Below are 21,638 nucleotides of genomic sequence, written 5' to 3' on the forward strand. Positions count from 1 at the left end.
TTAAATGAATAATTTCTTGAATTTTCTAAAAATGACATTAACGTGTATCTTTAAAGTCCATTTTTTGGGAGGAAAAAGCTCAGCATAATATAATAAGCAAAAAAAGACTTCACATATAAAAACAAAATTGTCCATATCCACCAAAAAATGTGTGCACTGTAAAAAATGTTACTGCTATTTACTTAAAAAAATTATGGTAACAATATTACACAATATTTTTGAGTAGTTAAAGCTTGATTTCATTCATGGAATCTACCTGAATAAATCATGTAAAATGCCCTAATTTATTTAGTCTATGACATAATGAATTAAATATTTTTTGTGAAATGTGCTTATTTCTTTGAAGTATTTTTTATTCTCAAAATTGTGTGAAGTCAAGTGAATGGATATGACCTGTTTATATTTAACTTTGAGATATATTATTTTATAAAAAGACTGTATGCTGCTAGGACAGCACAGAATCAAACTTGTTACTATCATTAGCTACATGTATTATACAATATGCTTCAGAATATTAACCCAATGCAGTTATTCACAACCTAACCATAAGCCCTACTCTTCTGCACAATGGTAATGATCAAAACTTTAACATAATAGAAACTCTTTCAAATGTCAGACAAACATACCTGAACATTAAACATTAACAGATGCTTCCCTTTAATCAAAAATACATGAAATAACACTTAATTTCAAGATTTACTCTCCATTTCCAGCCATGTGCAAAGCATGCTGGGAACAAACAATGCTGTCTCTAAATAAAACCTGCATAAATGAGCTAATTCTCTTAAAATAAATAGGTAGCCCCTTTTCCTTCATTTTATGAGGTTTATCAGTTCCTCAATTCAAGCCTTAAAATTGTGTATGTTTCCTTAAAAAAAAAAATAGGAAAATGCATCTCTTGGTGTTATTAGTGAAATGTTCTCAATATTTTCAACAAAACACTGAACCACAATTTTCTTAATAAAATATACATAAAATTTTTAATGATCACCTCAATTTTTTTAATGAAAATTACAAGACTCATGATTCATTTTTTACAGTGTGTGAGTGAGTGAGAATGAGCTGTGTGTGTGTGTGTGTGTGTGTGTGTGTGTGCGTGCGTGCGTGCGTGCGTGTGTGTGTGTGTGTGTGTGCGTGCGTGCGTGTGTGTGTGTGTGTGTGATGTGTGTGTGTGCGTGCGTGCGTGCGTGTGTGTGTGTGTGTGTGTGCGTGCGTGCGTGTGTGTGTGTGTGTGATGTGTGCCTGTGTGTGTGTGAGTATGCTATTGTAAATACTGTATTTATTTAATTTCATTAATTCTACAGCACGTGTTTGGAGAACATTGTCAATAAAAAAGCAAAACAGACTTTTTAATTAATATACACTTTTTGGATGTTCTGTATGTCTTCTTTATGTACTTCTCTGTATACTGTTGTATGCTTTGTTCTGTCAATAATTATTATTATAATAAAATATATATACACGAATTTGTACGTGGTGGGCGTGGCCTCCCACATGGCGTCACGCGTAGAACTGGCGCAGCACAGCCTGTAGCCTGTTGCTAGGAGACCGAGGACTCACTTCCGGAGTTTACTGTATTATTACTGTGGATGAGTTAATATCGCAAAATAAAGGTAGGAATTCGTGTCACGTGTCTAAGGCTGTTGTAGAAACCCATCGCAGCACGAATGTGTTTGAGAACTAAAGCAGTGTCTTATAGTCACTCGATATTCAGCTCTTCTCAATCTCCTGATCTGTGCCTTTACTCGAAAACAACACACACACACACACACACACACACACACACACACACACACACACACACACACCTTCAAACGGCAAGATTTAAAACTTCCTTCAAGTCTTTCTCGAGCCAAACACTTTTATCTAGTTTGAAAATAAATGTGCTCAGTCCGAGATTTATTTGTAACATATTTAGATATGAGTTTGGATGATGATACGTAATTCATCATATTATTAGAGCAAATGTAATTAATTTCTAAATTAGTTTTTGCTTAAAACGGATTATATTAAATTAAATTATTTTATTTTATTATAAATATAAAAAATAAATAGTTAACCTAACTTAAATAAGAGCATATGGTCAAGAGAATAATAAGGTGTCATCATTAATGGCTGACAGGTGAGGTCAGGAAAGGACAGGTAACCATGGTAACGATGAACTCTGGACGCTGGAGTGAGGAAACACCAGGCCTGGACTTCAGCAGGTAATAAACTGATATTGTTCTTTAACAATCTGTCACTGCTCGGTTTTGCTAGTCTGAGTTTTTTATTTTATTTTATTGGGGGAAAAAGTTGCACAAGCAAGATTTCATGTGTTTGCAGTTCCCAAGAAGAGGAGAAAGAGAAGGAAGATCCAAAGTCATCTGCATACCAGGAGCTAATCAGAAAGCATCTGGAGAAGTGGCAGAAGTACTGCGATCAGGAAATAATTATGGCTGATGTGTTGGTGCGCCTGATTAACTCTGTCTGGTTGATTCTCAGGAATACTGTGACTCCGGCTCACCTGGACGCCTTCGAGAGCTCAGTAACACACTCACAGAACACACACGTCACGGTTCAGCATGTGAAATGTAAGTCTGTGTGTAATGAACACAGTATGAGCAGTGGAAGCCTGATGTGATGTGATGTGATGTGTTGCAGTGGCAGCGCTGCGTTTGCTGACGGAGAACGAGGGATATCCCGTACCTCACCGCTTCCTAACACTCATGAGGTACGCCATTACTTTTAGTTTAAAGGTCCCATGACATGAAAATGTCACTTTATGATGTTTTTTAACATTAATACGAGTTCCCCTAGCCTGCCTATGGTCCCCCAGTGGCTGGGCGTTCTGATGGGTGTAAATCAAGCCCTGGGTATTTCTGAGAAAGAGAAAGCTCAGACGGCGAATTCTAGAATATCTAGGTATTTAACCCTCTGATTATCTTTATTTGTGACGACACTAGTTATCTTTGGACCCCAGACAATAACATTTAATTTTGTAACAGAATAATAGTTTTTTTTTTTTACAAATGTAATTTTACACTGTTTTTTTATATTTTTACTCAACATTTGTGCAGTTTTTGGAAGATTTTTGATATATAAATAGTGTTTATGCATCAGTAAATCAAGCCAGTGACTAAACGATCAACTTCACATCGTTTCTCTTAGTAGGATGAAAATAATCTTATTTTAAACTGTGATTAATATACAGAAAGCGATCATAGAACAATCCTTTTCAATTGCCCAAGCTGTCAATCACACAGCGCGAGTTTATCTGGACACTTGCCAAAACTCGTTATGAAATCAGTGACGCTGTTACGCTGCACAACGAAGCTCTTACTGTACTTACCTCATGTTTGCATTGGTGAAATCATTAGTGAGAGTGCAGAAACTGCGTTGCAGTGATAAGATCTTCATTCACGCGATCAACAGGCTGTCATCTGCTCAATGCTCATCACTGCAACCTTTCATGTGATGGGAATAGATCTAAACACTTAAACTTCTCACGATTCGTTAATCCCGATAGCTGTAATAGTGAAAACGTATAATAGCTGTAATAGTAAAAGTTTTCAAGAGAGTTCCACATGTAATGCTAAATATTCCATATGCAAGCATGTCAGCCAATCACAGCAGTGGGCGTTTACACTGAAGTCTCACAGCCAATCACAGCAGTGGGTGTTTACACTGAAGTCTCACAGCCATTCACAGCAGTGGGCGTTTACACTGAAGTCTAACAGCCAATCACAGCAGTGGGCGTTTACACTGAAGTCTCACAGCCAATCACAGCAGTGGGCGTTTACACTGAAGTCTCACAGCCAATCACAGCAGTGGGCGTTTACACTGAAGTCTCACACTGACACGCCCCTTCAAACAGAGCGTTCAAATCAGAGGCTAAAATCAGGCTAGGAAAAATTCCTTTTATTTCCAAATTATAAAAAAATTTGATCTTAAAAACATACTAACATTATAAGGGCACACCAGAAAACATTCTAAAATAATAAAATAATCCATGTCATGGGACCTTTAATAGGAGGATAGCTTTGCATTTCCATATTCTATTCTATTAAAGGGATATTTCACTCAAAAATTAAAATGTTGTCATCATTTACTCACCCTTTGTCACACGTATTAAGTTTAGTTTGTTCTTAGTTTCTGTTTTCATACACTTTTGGTTTGTTACTTTCAATAATGTGTTTCTTTGTCTTACTTTCCCGCCACTCATCAGTTGCCATGGACACTCATCTAATCATCACACCTGTTCGTTATCATCTCATTATCACTGTGTATTAAAGTTGCGCTGTTTCACCCTTCAGTTGTTGGTTGTTGTTCGTGTTTGTGTGTTGACATGCTGTTACTTTGCTGTCATCTTCGTGGATTACTTGAGTTCGTTTTCATTAATAGACTCTTTTGTTTATTGAAACCTTTTTGAAGTCTCCTTCATATTCATCATCTTCATCTTCTGACACCCTTTTGTTGTTCCAAACCTGTGTGAGTTTCTTCTGAAGAATGTCTGTAACCAGACAGTAGACGGCACCCACTGACTTCCCTTGTATTTTGTTCCCTACCACGGAAGTCAATGGATGCTGTCTACTGTCTGGTTACAGCATTCTTCAGAATATCTTCTTTCATGTTCAACAGAAGGAGGAACGAAACCCATACAGGTTTGGAACATCTGGAGAATAAATGACAACATTTTAATTTTTACTGCTGAATTTAATTTAAGGGAATCTAAGAAGCGAATATACAAGTTAGAGGAAACATGATTAAATATTAAAGGGATAGTTCACCCAAAAATGTAAATTAGCCCATGATTTACTCTCCCTCAAGTCATCCTAGGTGTATATGACATTCTTCTTTCAGACGAATACATTCAGAGTTATATTAAAAATTGTCCTGGCTCTTCCAAGCTTTATAATGGCAGTAGATGGACGTTTCTGTTTTGAAGTCCATAAAAGTGCATCTATCCATCATATACACTTAGGATGGCTTGAGGGTGAGTAAGTCATGGGCTAATTTGCATTTTTAGGTGAACTATCCCATTAAGATTTTACTCATGTTTTCTCTTTATCTTGTATATTCGCTTCTTAGATTCCCATAAATTAAATTCAGCAGTAAAATCTGCTTGTTAGTTATATTAGTGCAGCACTGAGGCTCCAAACCTCTCTATATCTGCAGGAGCAAAGAGCTGGATGGGTTTCTTGCCAATCTTCTGCTCTACTTTTCCTGCTTCTTTGAGAAGAAAGCTCTGGAGAAAAGACCAAAGTCTCTCATGGGGTGAGTTTGAGCCATAATTGAGCCATATGAGATTATTATAGGAGCACAATAAAGAAGTGTATCTGTTTCAGAGAGGACAGTGGCAGCGAGAGGAGAACAGCAGACCGCCTGGACCTGGCACTGCGGCAGCTCGGACTCTCCTACTCTCGGCTGCTGCTGATGAGTGCTGACGGGTCAGAACACGGGTCAGAATACATGAATACTGAAGGGTCAGAACACCTGAATACTGACGGGACAGAACACATGAATACTGAAGGGTCAGAACACCTGAATACTGACGGGTCAGAACACATGAATACTGACGGGTCAGAACACCTGAATACTGACGGGTCAGAACACCTGAATACTGACGGGTCAGAACACATGAATACTGACGGGACAGAACACATGAATACTGACAGGACAGAACACATGAATACTGACGGGTCAGAACACATGAATACTGACGGGACAGAACACATGAATACTGACAGGACAGAACACATGAATACTGAGGGGTCAGAACACATGAATACCGACGGGTCAGAACACCTGAATTCTGACGGGTCAGAACACATGTATACTGACGGGTCGGTCAGAACACATGAATACTGACGGGTCAGAACACCTGAATACTGACGGGTCAGAACACCTGAATAGTCAAGTCAAGTCATCTTCATTTATATAGCGCTTTTAACAATGTAGATTGTTTCAAAGCAGCTTTACAGAGACGTATAATTTAAGGTAAGATTGTTTTGGCTTTATAGCGGTTCTTTAATAAAGTTATTTTCCAGCTAAAGTTAGTTTTGATTGATTCACTTCCGTCGCAACGATCATTTGTTATTAAATTAGGGCCGCCAAGACGACACCATTCTCTCTACACAAACTTTAAACGCGATCCTGTGAGAAACGCTGATGGCGTTCAGATGCGCATTAAGAATTGGTTCTATAGTTATGTGGGTTTGAATATATGTGTGCAGGTTTGTAATTCCCTACAAACCAAGCCTAAACAAATTACTGGTCTTTCCTTATAGTTTTGATTAAGAATTTTATTTTATTTTATTTTATCAATTCGGGGTAGATACGCAAATTGAGTTTTCCCGACGACTCTTTATCTATAGAGTGGGAAAGGGATCCTCCATAGGGAGAGACTAGTTGGCACTTCAGCACTGCGTTGTCATCGGTCCAGGCGAAGGTCCTTCGTCAGATCTGGATACGGCCTGGATCCAGCAGGCTGCGGGAAGACCTCGGGATAAACAAAGACACTAAAATTAGCGTAGATGCCATTCTTCTCATGATGTAACAAGTACATCAGGATTTATGGGAAGTGTTCCCGGTTCCGGCTGACCTAATCTATGCAGCCTAACATTGAATTATAGAAGTCTATAATGTATTATGTGAATGCTATGTCAAAGAGATGTGTCTTTAATCTGGCTTTGAACTGACAGAGTGTGTCTGCTTCCCGGACAATGTTAGGAAGATTGTTCCAAAGTTTAGGTGCTAAATAGGAAAAGGATCTACCGCCAGCAGTCGATTTAGATATTCTAGGTATTATCAACTGGCCGGAATTTTGAGATCGCAATAGACGTGAAGGAGTATAATGCGTTAAGAGCTCGCTCAAGTACTGCGGAGCTAAACCATTTAGTGCTTTGTAAGTAATCAGCAATATTTTAAAATTGATGCGATGTTTAATAGGGAGCCAGTGCAGTTTTGACAGAACCGGGCTAATATGGTCATACTTCCTGGTTCTGGTAAGAACTCGAGCTGCTGCGTTTCGAACTAGCTGTAGTTTGTTTATTAAGCGTGCAGGGCAACCACCCAGTAGAGCATTACAGTAATCTAGCCTTGATGTCATGAAAGCATGAACTAATTGTTCCGCATTTGTCAATGAGAGCATATGACGTAATTTAGATATATTTTTAAGATGGAAAAATGCGGTTTTACAGATACTAGACACGTGACTTTCAAATGAAAGATTGGTATCAAAGAGCACACCCAGGTTCCTAACCGACGACGAAGACTTAACAGAGCAGCCATCAAGTGTTAGACAGTATTCTAGGTTATTACGTGAGGAAGTTTTTTGTCCAATAATTAGAATCTCTGTTTTTTCAGAATTTAGAAGTAGGAAATTACGAGTCATCCAATTTTTTATATCAGCTATGCATTCTGTTAATTTAGTGAATTGGTAAGTTTCGTTAGGTTTTGAAGAAATATAGAGCTGAGTATCGTCGGCATAACAGTGAAAGCTAATTCCATGTTTCCTAATGATATCTCCTAATGGTAGCATGTACAGAGTGAACAGCAGCGGTCCTAGTACTGAGCCTTGTGGTACGCCATACTGAACTTGTGATCGATGAGACATCTCATCATTTACTGCTACAAACTGATAACGGTCAGATAAGTATGATTTAAACCATGCTAGTGCAATTCCACTAATGCCAACATAGTTTTCTAGTCTATTTAAAAGAGTGTTGTGGTCAATGGTGTCAAATGCAGCACTAAGATCGAGTAACACTAATAGAGAGACACAACCACGATCGGATGATAAGAGCAAATCATTTGTGACTCTAACGAGAGCAGTCTCAGTACTATGGTACGGTCTAAATCTGGACTGGAAATCCTCACAGATATCATTTCTTTCTAAAAAGGAACACAGTTGTGAAGATACTGCCTTTTCTAGTATCTTTGACAGAAAAGGTAGATTCGAGATCGGCCTGTAATTGACTAATTCTGTAGGATCAAGTTGCGTTTTTTTAACAAGCGGTTTAATCATAGCCAGCTTAAAGGTTTTTGGTACGTATCCTAGAGACAAAGACGAATTAATGATATTAAGAAGAGGATCTATGACCTCTGGAAGCATCTCTTTCAGTAGCTTAGTCGGTATAGGGTCTAACATACATGTTGTCGATTTAGATGATTTAACGAGTTTAGCGAATTCTTCCTCTCCTATAGCAACGAATGAATCAAATTTTTCCTCGGGGAGACTACAATGCACTGCCTGATGCGATACTGTAGTAGACGGTTGCATAGTTATAATTTTATCCCTGATATTATCAATCTTATAAGTGAAGAAGTTCATAAAGTCATTACTGCTGTGCTGCTTGGAACCTTCTGTGTTTGAAGCTTTATTTTTCGTTAGTTTAGCCACTGTTTCAAATAAATACCTAGGATTATGTTTATTTTCTTCTAATAGGTTTGAAAAATAAGCAGATCTAGCAGCTTTTAAAGCCTCTCTGTATGCAATCGAGCTCTCCTTCCATGATGCGAAATACCTCTAGTTTTGTTTTCTTCCAGTTGCGCTCCATTTTTCTGGCTGCTCTCTTAAGGGCCTGAGTGTGCTCGTTGTACCACGGCGTTGGACTATTTTCTTTAATCTTCTTTAAGCGCAAAGGAGCAACTGTGTCTAAAGTGCTGGAAAAGAGAGAGTTAAACGTTTCTGTTGCAATATCTAGTTCTTCTAAGCTATCTGGGATGCTAAGATGATGAAACTGATCAGGAAGATTATTAATAAAGCAATCTTTAGTGGCAGAAGTGATAGGTCTAACATATTTGAAACACGGAGTCGGCTTTGCAGCCTTGGCTAAATGTAATTTACACGAGACTAGATAATGATCTGAGATGTCATCGCTCTGCTGCAGAATTTCAACGGCATCAACATCTATTCCATGTGATAATATTAGATCTAGAGTATGATTACGACGATGAGTAGGTCCTGACACGTGTTGTCTAACTCCAATTGAGTTTACAATAGGCTTGTTTGAGATGAGCAAAATCTGCGCAGAATCGATCACCGGTGATCAGCGCGAGATGCATGCCGGTTAGAAATGTGTCCGAGTGCGGTCCGCCTTGCTCTGATGTCATGCTGACGTATGTCAAAAATCTCTCGCGAGCGCAAGGCGCACGTGTCGGATTCTGCAGTCGGGCGCAGTTGCTCTCCACCGACTGCGCTGATCAAAAGCATGATGGGAAACGACTTACTGACGACACAGCTCAATGTTCATTGGTTTAAACAACTGTGATGTATTGTTGTCTTTTAAAATGTTTGATTTTAAAACTCTAATATCATGTTTTATGTGTATAGCCTATGTTATGTGTGAATATTCCCAAACTATCTGACAGTGCGATCTCTTTGGGTTATGCAATTAAATTTTTTATAAAAAAAATAAAAAAAAATAAAAACACATATGTCTGTGATAAAGAAAAAAATATTGATAAACGTATTTGGAATGGAATTAAATAACAAGTACTTTGGGTGTCTTGTTCATTTTATTTATTTTCATATAGAAGCAACGTACAGAACTTAAATTCCATCCAGTTTATTGGCAACACTGTGGACGAGCGTGAATCCCACGATATCCATCTTTGATCTCACAGGTGTCAGATCCACTGCGTGAAGAGAGAACTGTCCGGCTTGCCTGCTCTTTTTTCACTCCTCCTCTCACTGCAGCCGCCTACTCTCGACTACATTTCAGGCGAGGCAAGGCGCATCTCAAACAAGCCTAATGTCTTTAAATGCCAAACCCAATGCATCTTGGGTGAATACTGCATGAATACTGAAGGGTCAGAACACATGAATACTAACGGGTCAGGGTTAGGGTTAGAATACTGCCGGGTCAGAACACATGAATACTGACGGGTCAGAAAACCTGAATTCTGACGGGTCAGAACACATGAATACTGACGGGTCAGAACACATGAATACTGACGGGTCAGAAAACCTGAATACTGACGGGTCAGAACACATGAATACTGACGGGTCAGAACACATGAATACTGACGGGTCAGAACACATGAATACTGACGGGCCAGAACACATGTATACTGACGGGTCAGAACACATGAATACTGACGGGACAGAACACATGAATACTGACGGGACAGAACACATGAATACTGACGGGTCAGAACACATGAATACTGAGGGGTCAGAACACATGAATACTGACGGGTTAGAACACCTGAAAACTGACGGGTCAGAACACATGAATACTGACGGGTCAGAACACATGTATACTGACGGGTCAGAACACATGTAAACTGACGGGTCAGAACACATGTATACTGACGGGTCAGAACACATGAATACTGACGGGTCAGAACACATGAATACTGACGGGTCAGAACACATGAATACTGACGGGTCAGAACACATGAATACTGAGGGGTCAGAACACATGAATACTGACGGGTTAGAACACCTGAAAACTGACGGGTCAGAACACATGAATACTGACGGGTCAGAACACATGTATACTGACGGGTCAGAACACATGTAAACTGACGGGTCAGAACACATGTATACTGACGGGTCAGAACACATGAATACTGACGGGTCAGAACACATGAATACTGACGGGTCAGAACACATGTATACTGACGGGTTAGAACACATGTAAACCGACGGGTCAGAACACATGACTACTGACGGGTTTGTTGTGGCAAAAACAATAACTAACAAAACAGCATCAGGCATAAGAGACATCAGGATTCAAATTGTCCTTAAAAGATATTTATTTCTTGCAAGAAATGTTCCCAGTCTACCCACAGTCCAGCTGCAGGCAGAGTGAGACCCAGAGCAGAGGTTGACCAGCTACTTTTATAGTGTTCTATTCAAAGGCTATCTCTTACAGCCCCCACTAAACAAAATAACAAAAGGGACCCCCCCTTGAACCCTCCCCAGCCCGGGGGTCTTCTCACCTCTGAAGTCTCACACACACCTTCCAGCTGTATCAGCATCATAAAAGAAACTCAAAATACATCCAAAGAACGCATGGCATTCATTTGCTAAATCATTGAAAATAAAATACAAAGAAAAGATAATTTTTTCCACAACAATTCCTCCTCTTTATCATTCTCTGATAAACAATTTGGTTTCATTAACATTAGGTTTGGTCATAACAACTTTAAAAAAAAAAAATATATATATATATATTTTTTCAAAATTAAAAAAACGATTGTTTCTAATTCTGCATCAAACCCATAAATGATAAGAGTTGTTTCAAGTCTTTACATCACAGTTACCTTTCATATCTGATTTTCATATACCTGATCACTCTACTTGAACCTTGAAAGAAATAATAAAAATAAAAAAAATAAAAATTTAGCAGCAAGCAAGTAAACATTTTATCTGAAGCCGGGCTAAATGGATAAGCACTGCTACCGCATTCCCGATAAATCGGACCCTCAGGCACTCCAGTATAACTTAAAGTATAGTAAGAATAAAGGATATTATAATACCGAAAAAACATAAATGATTATAATTTCAACTTCTGTTACTCGTACGATCTGCATAATTTTGTTCACCCTTAGGATAGACCGTACCCATTGATAAGAAAATTATCAGAATAACACATACAATCATAACACTATGTATTCAGCCTTTTTCAATTAATCACAATATTTTGTCAGGAAATGGTTTTACTTCTAAAGCTATATTTAATTAAAATCTATTTAATAAAATCTAACCAGAAAAGTTTTATAATTTGATCATTCGTTGTTTGAAATTATCCCTGACTTTTCCATTACATACCGTCTTTTTTCTTATCACCATACTTCACATTAATTAATAGATCTTCTACCTGAAAACACATTTTTCTTTGCACAAGTCAAATTATTAGATTTATATCAATACTAAGCCCTAATTTGATTCAATCAAATAAAATCACAAAACTTTTCTTCAACCATTAATTGGTCAACATTTTCTCCAGATATGTTGATCATCTCGTTGCCCCATGGATGTTCCGTTTTCACCAATATGACACTTTGCATGCCGTAGAGAGGATTTTCCACCGTAGGCAGGGGAGATATGTTTCTAGCACATATCATTGATCCCCCCCACTTTATTCTTTGCGTTGGCGTGTGGGGTTGCTGACGTTGGTTTTGTAGTTTAAGGTGAGATGCTTGGACTCAGGTCTAACACTCTTCAATCATTTTCAAATCCTTACAAGATTTTCCCTTAGATCATGATCGCACCCCCACTGGAATGAGTCATTTACTGTCTGCTGTCACCTGTGAAAGCAGACCTTAAGTGATTTTGTCAGTGACCGCTTGTCTTGTCATCCCTTTTGGTGTGATCTGTGGAATTTTCAACCTGAAACATATCATCGGATAATTTCTTGCTCATTGAATAGCACTCAGGGTCCCTTTCCCCTGAAAAACACTCAACCCACGTTGCTCATGTTAACAAAACAATACAGAATCAGTTCTGTTTGGTTCAATCCATCCTGACATCCTGCAAAATGAAAATTTTAAGTTAGGCGCTGCGCAGGTGTTGCACCTTTCTTTCTGACACAACAATAGCCCAGGCTAGGATGTTTAGCCGTAGCCATTATTTTATTGGGCACATTCTGCCCTGATTTTGTCGGCTGTCATGCCGTGGCCTTTGTTGCCACATCTGCCCTGGCGTTTCCTGTTGAAACAATCTTTGTTATTTGCACACTTACAGACAGATCCCACCTGTGCGGTTGCTTTTAGCAAATCTGAACCCCTTAGTAAACCATATTTGGCAACTGTTATCATCCTCCTCTTGATGCACGACCCATCTCGTGCATCATAATACAATTCTCTTGCTTTTATCAGACACTTTTATCCAAAGCGACCCACATTTCAAGGTACACATTTACATTCTTATTAGTTCTTGCTTTCCCTCGGAAATCAAACCCATGATCTTGGCGTTACAGGTGCCAAACTCTAATGTTTGAGCTAAAGGAAAACTGCAATATTTGTTCATATTTATTTGGTAACATTTGTTTGGATAAAGTTTGCTAACCCAAACGTTGTCCTTCAGCCAAATTTCCCATCTTTCTCTGCCTCTGAAATAAAAATATTACTTAAAGCCACAATTTCATCTTCTTATCAAATTGTTTTTTAAGGCAACGGCCCCTAGTCTCACAGCGTTTCTTGATTTTTCAGGCCTATTGTTTGGTCTCTTAATCAACTGTCATCTACGAACATTCTCCAGGTCATCAATTGGTCAGGTCAGGTCATGTACACTTCGTCAACGTCAGTCGAATAACAATCTTCCCTTTTTACAATACATAACTGTTAAGGGCTCTCTGGATAATCTGATATTTATTTAGCCTACGTGTTTGTTGCTGTCAAATCTATAACTTTTCTCAACACATGACTGACGGCTATCTACGACTTCACAATTCTAATTTACACATCAATACTTAAACCTGTCCAGAAAGTAATTCAAATCTACTGCACATCATAAATGACCAAAATAATAATTAATAGACAGAGCTCGATGATCAATCAACTTAAAGCTCATCCTATGTTCTGTGTTGCCTTCTCATCAGATTGACTCACAATCCTCAGCTTATTTTCAAATTTGTCATTTGCCTTAACCCATCTATAATGCTAAAACACTCTTTCCAGAGGTTAATGACAAATTTATACACACTATTCAGACAGAATAGTTGTCCTAAACTAACACATACTGTACAAACATGAATTAACACTCACACTCACACTCACATTTTAACCTTACATTTTCCTGTATCTTTTATCTAATGTTTTTATGGCCTCTTAACCAGTTTCAAAGCATGTCTGTTCATTATCCATCTGATTTTAGAAAAGTCAGCTGGATTGTTTTGGTGCATAATTATTACTTTGCTTCAGCTTTCTTTGGCTGACTGATAACAGAAGAACAGACAGAGTACCATCCCAAGCAGTCTCTTTCTCTCTCACTATAAGCAAATAATCTTTTCAACAGCCTCCTAGGACTGTAACTAAAATAATCATAGTCATATTCAATCGTTCTATGATCTTTTCTAAGGTTATCTTTAGTTTAAATACTCAATTTACCTAACCTTTGTTTTCCAGAAAATTCTCTTGAGTCATCTTTAGCCACCACCATGTCTTATAGTGGTCCTTTGTCATGTCTAAATGATCTACAGGAGTCAGAACTGACACATTAGTTCAGCATCGACACAAATCTCTGTGTTTTCCTTGCCCATCAGGCAACTAACATTACAACTTTTTTTTTTTTTTTTTTTTTAAACTGTCTCTACAACAGATAACCATTAGTTCAATGGTCTCTGCTGGCTCCTGAATGCCCATTCAGATCAGCTCTTAACCTATAATTGTCTTTTCTTCAGGGTGTTGTCCCCTGGCATAGTTGCAGACACTTGTCAGAAAAACAAGCCATTCAATCAACGCGGTTTCTGGTGAGTGGTATATAGAGGAACTCACATTTTCTGGGTCAGACGGCCGTAACTTCTTACAGCTCATCTCGCCTCTCAATGATTTGCTGATGCTGCTGGCCTCACAGTCACCGCTCAACTCTAATACCTTTCTCACATAAAAAAAAAAACACCTCCATCAGGAGATGCCCAGTGTTTGTGGCGTGAATTCCCCTGTCTTAGGTTGCCCTTTTGGCCAGAGGGTCTTACCCGTCTCTGGGGTAAACACTTCGTACACACGTGGTTACCGCTCTTTACCATCACAGAATCTGTGACCGTTTTCTTCAACATAATCTGTTGTTTTCTGGAGCTTAGGAAAAGGCGCATTCAAGAGTCATCAGAGCCATTCGGACCTAATAGTGTTCACAGGGAGACAAGTTAATAACAACAGTATTTAATCACTTAAATTCATTAATCATCTTAAAGGTAGCAACCTAGCTGCTTAGATTATAGTCAGTGAATTTAGATCACAACCGTACATTCAGTGTACTGTTACTTCTGTAGCCGGAGCCATCGGCCCTGTTTTATGGTGGAAGCTAAAATGAGAGCTAAAAGTCTCTGGTCCTAAAATAAACAAGTCCTAAACAGTATTATTTTAAAGACTTCTTTAAAGTCATTCAGTTTTACTTCTAGAACATTTAGTACAAATTGCCCTTTGAATGGCAACGATTTCCTTTAACATCTCTGTGTCTATGATTTTCAACTGAAACACTGTGCTTTACACAGGCTCAGACAACAGCTTTCAGCTGATATCGAATGAGAGAGAGAGAGAGTCTTGAGGCATCAGGACTGGTACACTGCATTCTCATAAACCTTTAACTTCAGACTTTATCTACCATCTTTTTCAACTGTAGCCCATCTTAAGGCATCTTTTCCATAAATTACATGTATTGTAATTTAGACATTACAAATATCCACTCAGAATGAGTCTCTGTTGCACTGAAACTGTGGCAGTTTCAGTCACAGCACATGCCAGATTCAGATAAGCAAACCTGATTTGGCCAAATCACATTCTTATCTTTTAAAATCAACATTAACAAGCCTTTGTTTAATCAAATGCCTTTTACACATTTTACATTTAGCAACTGTTAATCCTGTAACACTGCTTCTGTTTATTTTATCTTAAAGAAAATAATAAGAATTATTCTAGTTCTTAATAACGTTTAAAATTTCATTTCAATTTTAGTTGTCAGGTTTTCAATTGCCATAATTTAATACCTGACTTCAATGTTTTCTCTAGGAGTTTATCAATCTGCTTCTATGATTCAACTTTTGAGGCTGTGCTCCCTGCTTGTGATACATTTTTTTTTGATTATCATTATAAATCATTCATTAGATTTGTCTCTCCATACCATCTAAAACCTTATCAAAGCGTTATTCTGCCTTTTATCTTTCTAACAGCTTCACCCTATTTTGCACCTCTGAAACATTGTGTTCTATTCAGGAAATGCAAACAGACCCATTGATAAGCAGTTCTCTGTCTTTTCTTTTACAGTCCCAGTTGCAAATTCAATTTCAATAGCTGAAACAATCTTCATCATATTAACATTGATCTACTTTCTAACCCATATTAACACAGACTTTTCTCTAAATTTGTGTCATTTTGGCACTTTCTTTGTTTGGAGCCAGTCAAGTTATTGTTTATCTTTCCAATCACAATCAAACTTTTACAAAACATCATCTGCAAATCTCTGCAGCTGCTTACAGCATTTGCTCTCTTTTATCTCACTATTTATCAGGACTGTTCAGTTACCACCCTAGACTGAATGTCTGGCCTATCCTAATTCAGTCAGCATAACAGTCTATTGCATTGCAAATTGCATAGACGAATCATTCGTGTGCTAATCCCATCAGTCTGAGTGATACTGGGACTCGAAGAGCCATTAAAGACAAAAGGTGTGTCTTGGGGCTACTGGCTCGAGCCATTAACGACAATAGGGTGAATTATAATAGAGAAAACAGGTCTGGCAGAAACTGTTGATACCATTATCCTAACCTAACCTTAAAATGCTAACTTCAATGTACTCAACTTTTACTGTTGCAAACTAAATTAAACATTTAATAAATTTGTAATCCAACAATACAGTATTAAAACTTCAACGTGTCATTAATTTCATCAACACTGTTTAAAAGCTTATTCTTCTATCAAATGGTTAGTTTGCAGATTCAACTTAAATCACAAGATTGTATTACAATTATTCAGTCCCACTTATCTCTACTGTTTCACAGAAACCACAAGATTCTCTAAATCTTCTCAGTCTCTAAATTACACAGACAGCTATCCTAGCCGCTTGCACCTTCAACTCTTGTTACAAAAATATGGCAATCTATTCTTAAATACCCTTGTTTTCATAACATTAATACAATAAAGCACATTCACATCATTATTATTGGCAGAACATTAATTTTCATAAGCGACACGGAAAATCTAAATATTCTAAATGGGTTTCACAAAGTTTCTGATTAACTTTAGTCACACGTGTCTAGGGAAATTATCTCCAACCCATAATTTCCTTTATAAAACAATATATTTCCTTAAATGGCTTAATATCAACAAAATATCCAATCTTTGGACATTTTCTAATTTGATATTATCATCAACAACACTGATTACAAAACAAGTATACATTTAACATCCAGAAGCTGGTTTGAACAAGCAAGCGCTGTTGCTGTACTCCCAGCACAGCTGGACCCTTTAGGTTCAAAAGACAATCGTTTTACTTAATAAACATTCCTTATCTTTATATCATGTTAATCCCTGTTAATCATACTCAATGCCTTATTTTTATCTAAAACTCACTTTTCATACCATTTCAACTTAATTTACCTTAACAGGCGTTCATAAATAGTTCCATGAATTCTATCTCTTACAGTACATGCCAGTTCTTTCTGCATCGACTCTGTTCTCTTTTTATCTGCTTCTTTTCCATTCAACAATTCACTGTTTGTAAATTCTATCAAGAAAAACGTTCTAAAAACATTCTATCTTTCCCTAAATGCTAATCCTTTCTGCATTTATTTTCGTTTTCTTCTATCTTCTTCAGTTCAACAAACTACTGTCTGTTCACAGTTTTACACTCATGAACAAAACTACAACAACCCTTTGTTTAACAATTTTCCGTTTCCCAATTTCTTGCATGCATTTCTGGCTGTAATTTTTCCCCATTTTACAGAAAAACTGGTGTAGCCTATAAAATTTTGTTCAAGCTTGCTTTGAGATGACCCCATATTGGCTGATTTCTATCTCTCCTGGATTTTCCTTCGACGCGCGTCTAATAATCTGTTAAACGTCTTCAACAGATCCGATTTTGTCACCTCAAATCGGCAAGGTTTAGCAAATATGCTTCCTGTAATTACGGTCTACTCAATCTTTCCGTGAGCACTTTCTAGCGCTCGATTAATTCTGGTTCACCTAATTAATCAGGTGTGGCTCTTCCGTCCACTTTTACAAGACTTCCTCAGGTTACAGAGATTTTGAGTAAAACTAATTAATCAGGTGTGGCTCTTCCGTCCGTGTGGCTCTTCCGTCCACGTTTACGAGCTAGTTTTCGGCATAAAATTTGACTTGACTTTTGTGTTTGTGAAGCTGCTTTGATACAATCTGTATTATGAAAAGCGCTATACAAATATACTTGACTTGACTTGATTTGACAATCTCCCCCTCGAAAACCTTCTCTGCCCGTACCAAAGAGATAGTTCCAGCCACTATGGTTCACCCACAGTTATATCAAATTACACCACACAAATTAAAATAATTTTACTGTCTCTTACCCGAGATGCTTTTACTGCCACCGAGTTCTTTCTGATTCCAGTGGGTTCCTCCTGGCCCTGATAGCAGTTTTGGCTCTTCTCTCTCAATTCGGCGAGGTAAGACTAAAGCCTTTTGTGCTTTAGGGTGATCAGTCCGTCAATACGCTTTCTCAGGGCCAGAAGAAACCTCATGGATCCCACTTCTGACACCAATTGTTGTGGCAAAAACAATAACTAACAAAACAGCATCAGGCATAAGAGACATCAGGATTCAAATTGTCCTTAAAAGATATTTATTTCTTGCAAGAAATGTTCCCAGTCTACCCACAGTCCAGCTGCAGGCAGAGTGAGACCCAGAGCAGAGGTTGACCAGCTACTTTTATAGTGTTCTATTCAAAGGCTATCTCTTACAGCCCCCACTAAACAAAATAACAAAAGGGACCCCCCCTTGAACCCTCCCCAGCCCGGGGGTCTTCTCACCTCTGAAGTCTCACACACACCTTCCAGCTGTATCAGCATCATAAAAGAAACTCAAAATACATCCAAAGAACGCATGGCATTCATTTGCTAAATCATTGAAAATAAAATACAAAGAAAAGATAATTTTTTCCACAACAGGTTAGAACACATGTAAACTGACGGGTCAGAACACATGACTACTGACGGGTCAGAACACATGAATTCTGACGGGTCAGAACACATGTTTATCATCGGTCAGAACAGATGAATGATGTGTGAGACTGACGGGTCAGAACAGATGAATGATGTGTGAGACTGACGGGTCAGAACAGATGAATGATGTGTGAGTTCTGTGATGAATCAGAGCATGTTTGAGAAAACTATGAGTCTGTTTATGTCAACAGGTTCAAGGTGTCGTCCACTCACAGTGACATTCAGCTAGATGAGGTTTGTGCCAAACTTTCAACTTATACACAGTATGTGATTCATGAGGATGTCAAACCAAAACTTTTATGTATTTGAACATTAGTAGCCAAGAGTTTCATATCCGTCTTTCCCATCATGACAGTGTGTTTTCTGTGCCTCAGTGTCTCTACAGCTTTTGCAGCTATGCTGTATGGGTGAGCTTTGAGAGGCGGGGCCTGAAGGTCGTCCGGATGGAGATTGGCCGCTTGTTCCGCTCCGACAGCTTTAACTCCGCCCTGAATGATCAGTCTGAGGATGTGGAGCCCAGACGAACAGCACTGAACAACAGGTACAGTCCACTCGCTGGAAACACTAGATATAACTGTAGTCAAGTTTGACTGAACTGAAAACTAAAAGTGATTTCATATTTTATTCAGTATGTTTAATTAAAAAATATTTTTAAAGTTTTGTTATTTTAATTAAAATATTTTATTATTTTTTATTATTTATATATATATATATATATATATATGATTTAATATTATATGATTTTAGTTATCTTTATTTGTTGATACATACACCAAGCATTCATGTATGGAAGGAAAAATAAAAAAAAAATAATATTTGATCAATAATAATGCCTTTTATCACCAAAGCATAGCAGAACCCAGATTTTTAAAAACGAGTGACACAAATTTATTCTAAATGTTTTTATGGATATATTAATGAAGATGCTTTAGATGTTTGTGAGGTGTGCTTTTACTGGCCCATCTCTCACTCTCTGTCTCGTGACCTTTAATCCAGGAAGTCCGAGCGACGCCCTGCCCTGAGCAAGATCCTAACCCAGTGCTCCCCCCTGATGGCCTCTCTGCTGCCCACTCCACAGGAAAATGCCCCGCACCTGTTTAGGCGCTTTAGACGTGGTAAACTGTCCTCGACTGAACGCAGTGATTTAGAGGCTCTGATGGAGGGGCTGAAACAGCAGCTAAAGTCTCTTAGGTAATACTTTTGAATTATTTACAACTGATGTAATAAAAAGCATAGTAATATGTTTCTATTTCACTTTTGTTTCTAATAGTCTCTGTTGCCTGATTGTATCAACTTTCTTTTGCCTTTAGCTTTGGCATTCTTGGAAAGCCTTTGAGCCAGTTCAGCTCGAAGACACTGAAGCCTCAGGAAGGCCAGAGTAAAGAGGAGGAAGATGGCGTTAACGACAGCGATCTGGTGAACCCTAACCCACACGTACACATCAAGAGTAGGAAAACCTCTGTCAGGGGCCAAAGATCACTGACCACAACTGCAGACGGACGCATCCGCTCTAGGCGAGTTGACCTAGTCTCCAGAGCAACCACTGAAGCAGTGTCCTCAGACACAGAATAAATACAAAAATCTGTCATGAAACTCTAGATGGCGCAGGCTGATACCTTGACCCAGTCTGCTTGCAATCACATCATTCTCTACAGGACACAGCTGATTGGTTCCAGCCGTATCAGTAGCCAATGAGCTTGCTGCTCAACATTCAAACTTGTTTGCTTTAGCACTTTGTAGTGCACTTTCAGAAAACCTCCACCTTCCCCAGCTCAACCTGTATAGATCTGCTACGGTTAATTAATGTATGCTTGTGCAGCAGTAGCATGTCTGTCTTGCTTACAGCAGCATGTTGTGTATGTATTGGCAGTAGACAGCAGCAGCAGCAGCAGCAAATCAACAGCAGCAACAATGACAAACAGCAGCAATAACAAACAAGTAGCAACAATAACCAACAGCAACAACAATAACAAACAGCAGCAATATCAGCAACAATAACAACAGCAGCAATGAGAAACAGCAGCAATAATGACAAACAGCAGCAGCAATAATCAACAGCAGCAGCAATAACAGCAGCAATAATCAACAGCAACAACAATAACAGCAGCAGCAATAACCAACAGCAACAACAATAACAGCAGCAGCAATAATCAACAGCAACAACAATAACCAACAGCAGCAACAATAATCAACAGCACCAACAATAACAGCAGCAACAATGACAAACAGCAGCAGCAGGAATAATAGCGAAAGCAGCAGCAATAATAACAGCAGCAACAATGGCAAACAGCAGCAGCAACAATAACTAACAGCAGCAGCAGCAGCAATAATCAACAGCAACAACAATAACCAACAGCAGCAGCAGCAGCAATAATCAACAGCAGCAACAATAACAACAGCAGCAGCAGCAGCAGCAATAATCAACAGCAGCAATAATAACAACAGCAGCAGCAGCAGCAATAATCAACAGCAGCAACAATAACAACAGCAGCAGCAGCAATAATCAACAGCAGCAATAATAACAACAGCAGCAGCAGCAGCAATAATCAACAGCAACAACAATAACCAGCAGCAGCAGCAATAATCAACAGCAGCAACAATAACAACAGCAGCAGCAGCAGCAGCAATAATAAACAGCAGCAACAATAACAACAGCAGCAGCAGCAGCAATAATCAACAGCAGCAACAATGACAAACAGCAGCAGGAATAACCAACCGCAGCTACAATAATCAACAGCACCAACAATAACAGCAGCAACAATAACAGCAACAATGACAAACAGCAGCAGCAGCAAC

General features: G+C 38.5%; 1 protein-coding gene across 1 annotated transcript; it reads left to right on the plus strand.

Annotated features, from left to right (window-relative positions):
• The first annotated feature begins 2,136 nt into the window (after positions 1–2,136).
• ppp1r36 (protein phosphatase 1 regulatory subunit 36) lies at positions 2,137–20,791 on the plus strand. The gene is made up of 10 exons (XM_084386797.1): positions 2,137–2,207; positions 2,326–2,412; positions 2,485–2,573; positions 2,644–2,713; positions 5,158–5,256; positions 5,328–5,441; positions 19,034–19,076; positions 19,217–19,383; positions 19,839–20,033; positions 20,153–20,791. Exons 1-10 carry the CDS (start codon positions 2,149–2,151, stop codon positions 20,412–20,414), a joined length of 1,185 nt encoding a protein of 394 aa, XP_084242923.1. The 5' UTR covers positions 2,137–2,148; the 3' UTR covers positions 20,415–20,791.
• Positions 20,792–21,638: the final 847 nt, after the last annotated feature.

Source organism: Rutilus rutilus, assembly GCF_951802725.1.
Source record: "Rutilus rutilus genome assembly, chromosome: 18".
Lineage (NCBI taxonomy): Eukaryota > Metazoa > Chordata > Actinopteri > Cypriniformes > Leuciscidae > Rutilus > Rutilus rutilus.

What these genes read in the sequence shown, in the direction of transcription:
- ppp1r36 (XM_084386797.1), top strand. Translation starts at nt 2,149, where the DNA reads ATGGTAACGATGAACTCTGGACGCTGGAGTGAGGAAACACCAGGCCTG. An exon ending in CATCTGGAGAAGTGGCAGAA is followed by an intron (nt 2,413 to 2,484) that starts GTACTGCGATCA and finishes GTTGATTCTCAG; the next exon opens with GAATACTGTGACTCCGGCTC. An exon ending in GTGACATTCAGCTAGATGAG is followed by an intron (nt 19,077 to 19,216) that starts GTTTGTGCCAAA and finishes TCTGTGCCTCAG; the next exon opens with TGTCTCTACAGCTTTTGCAG.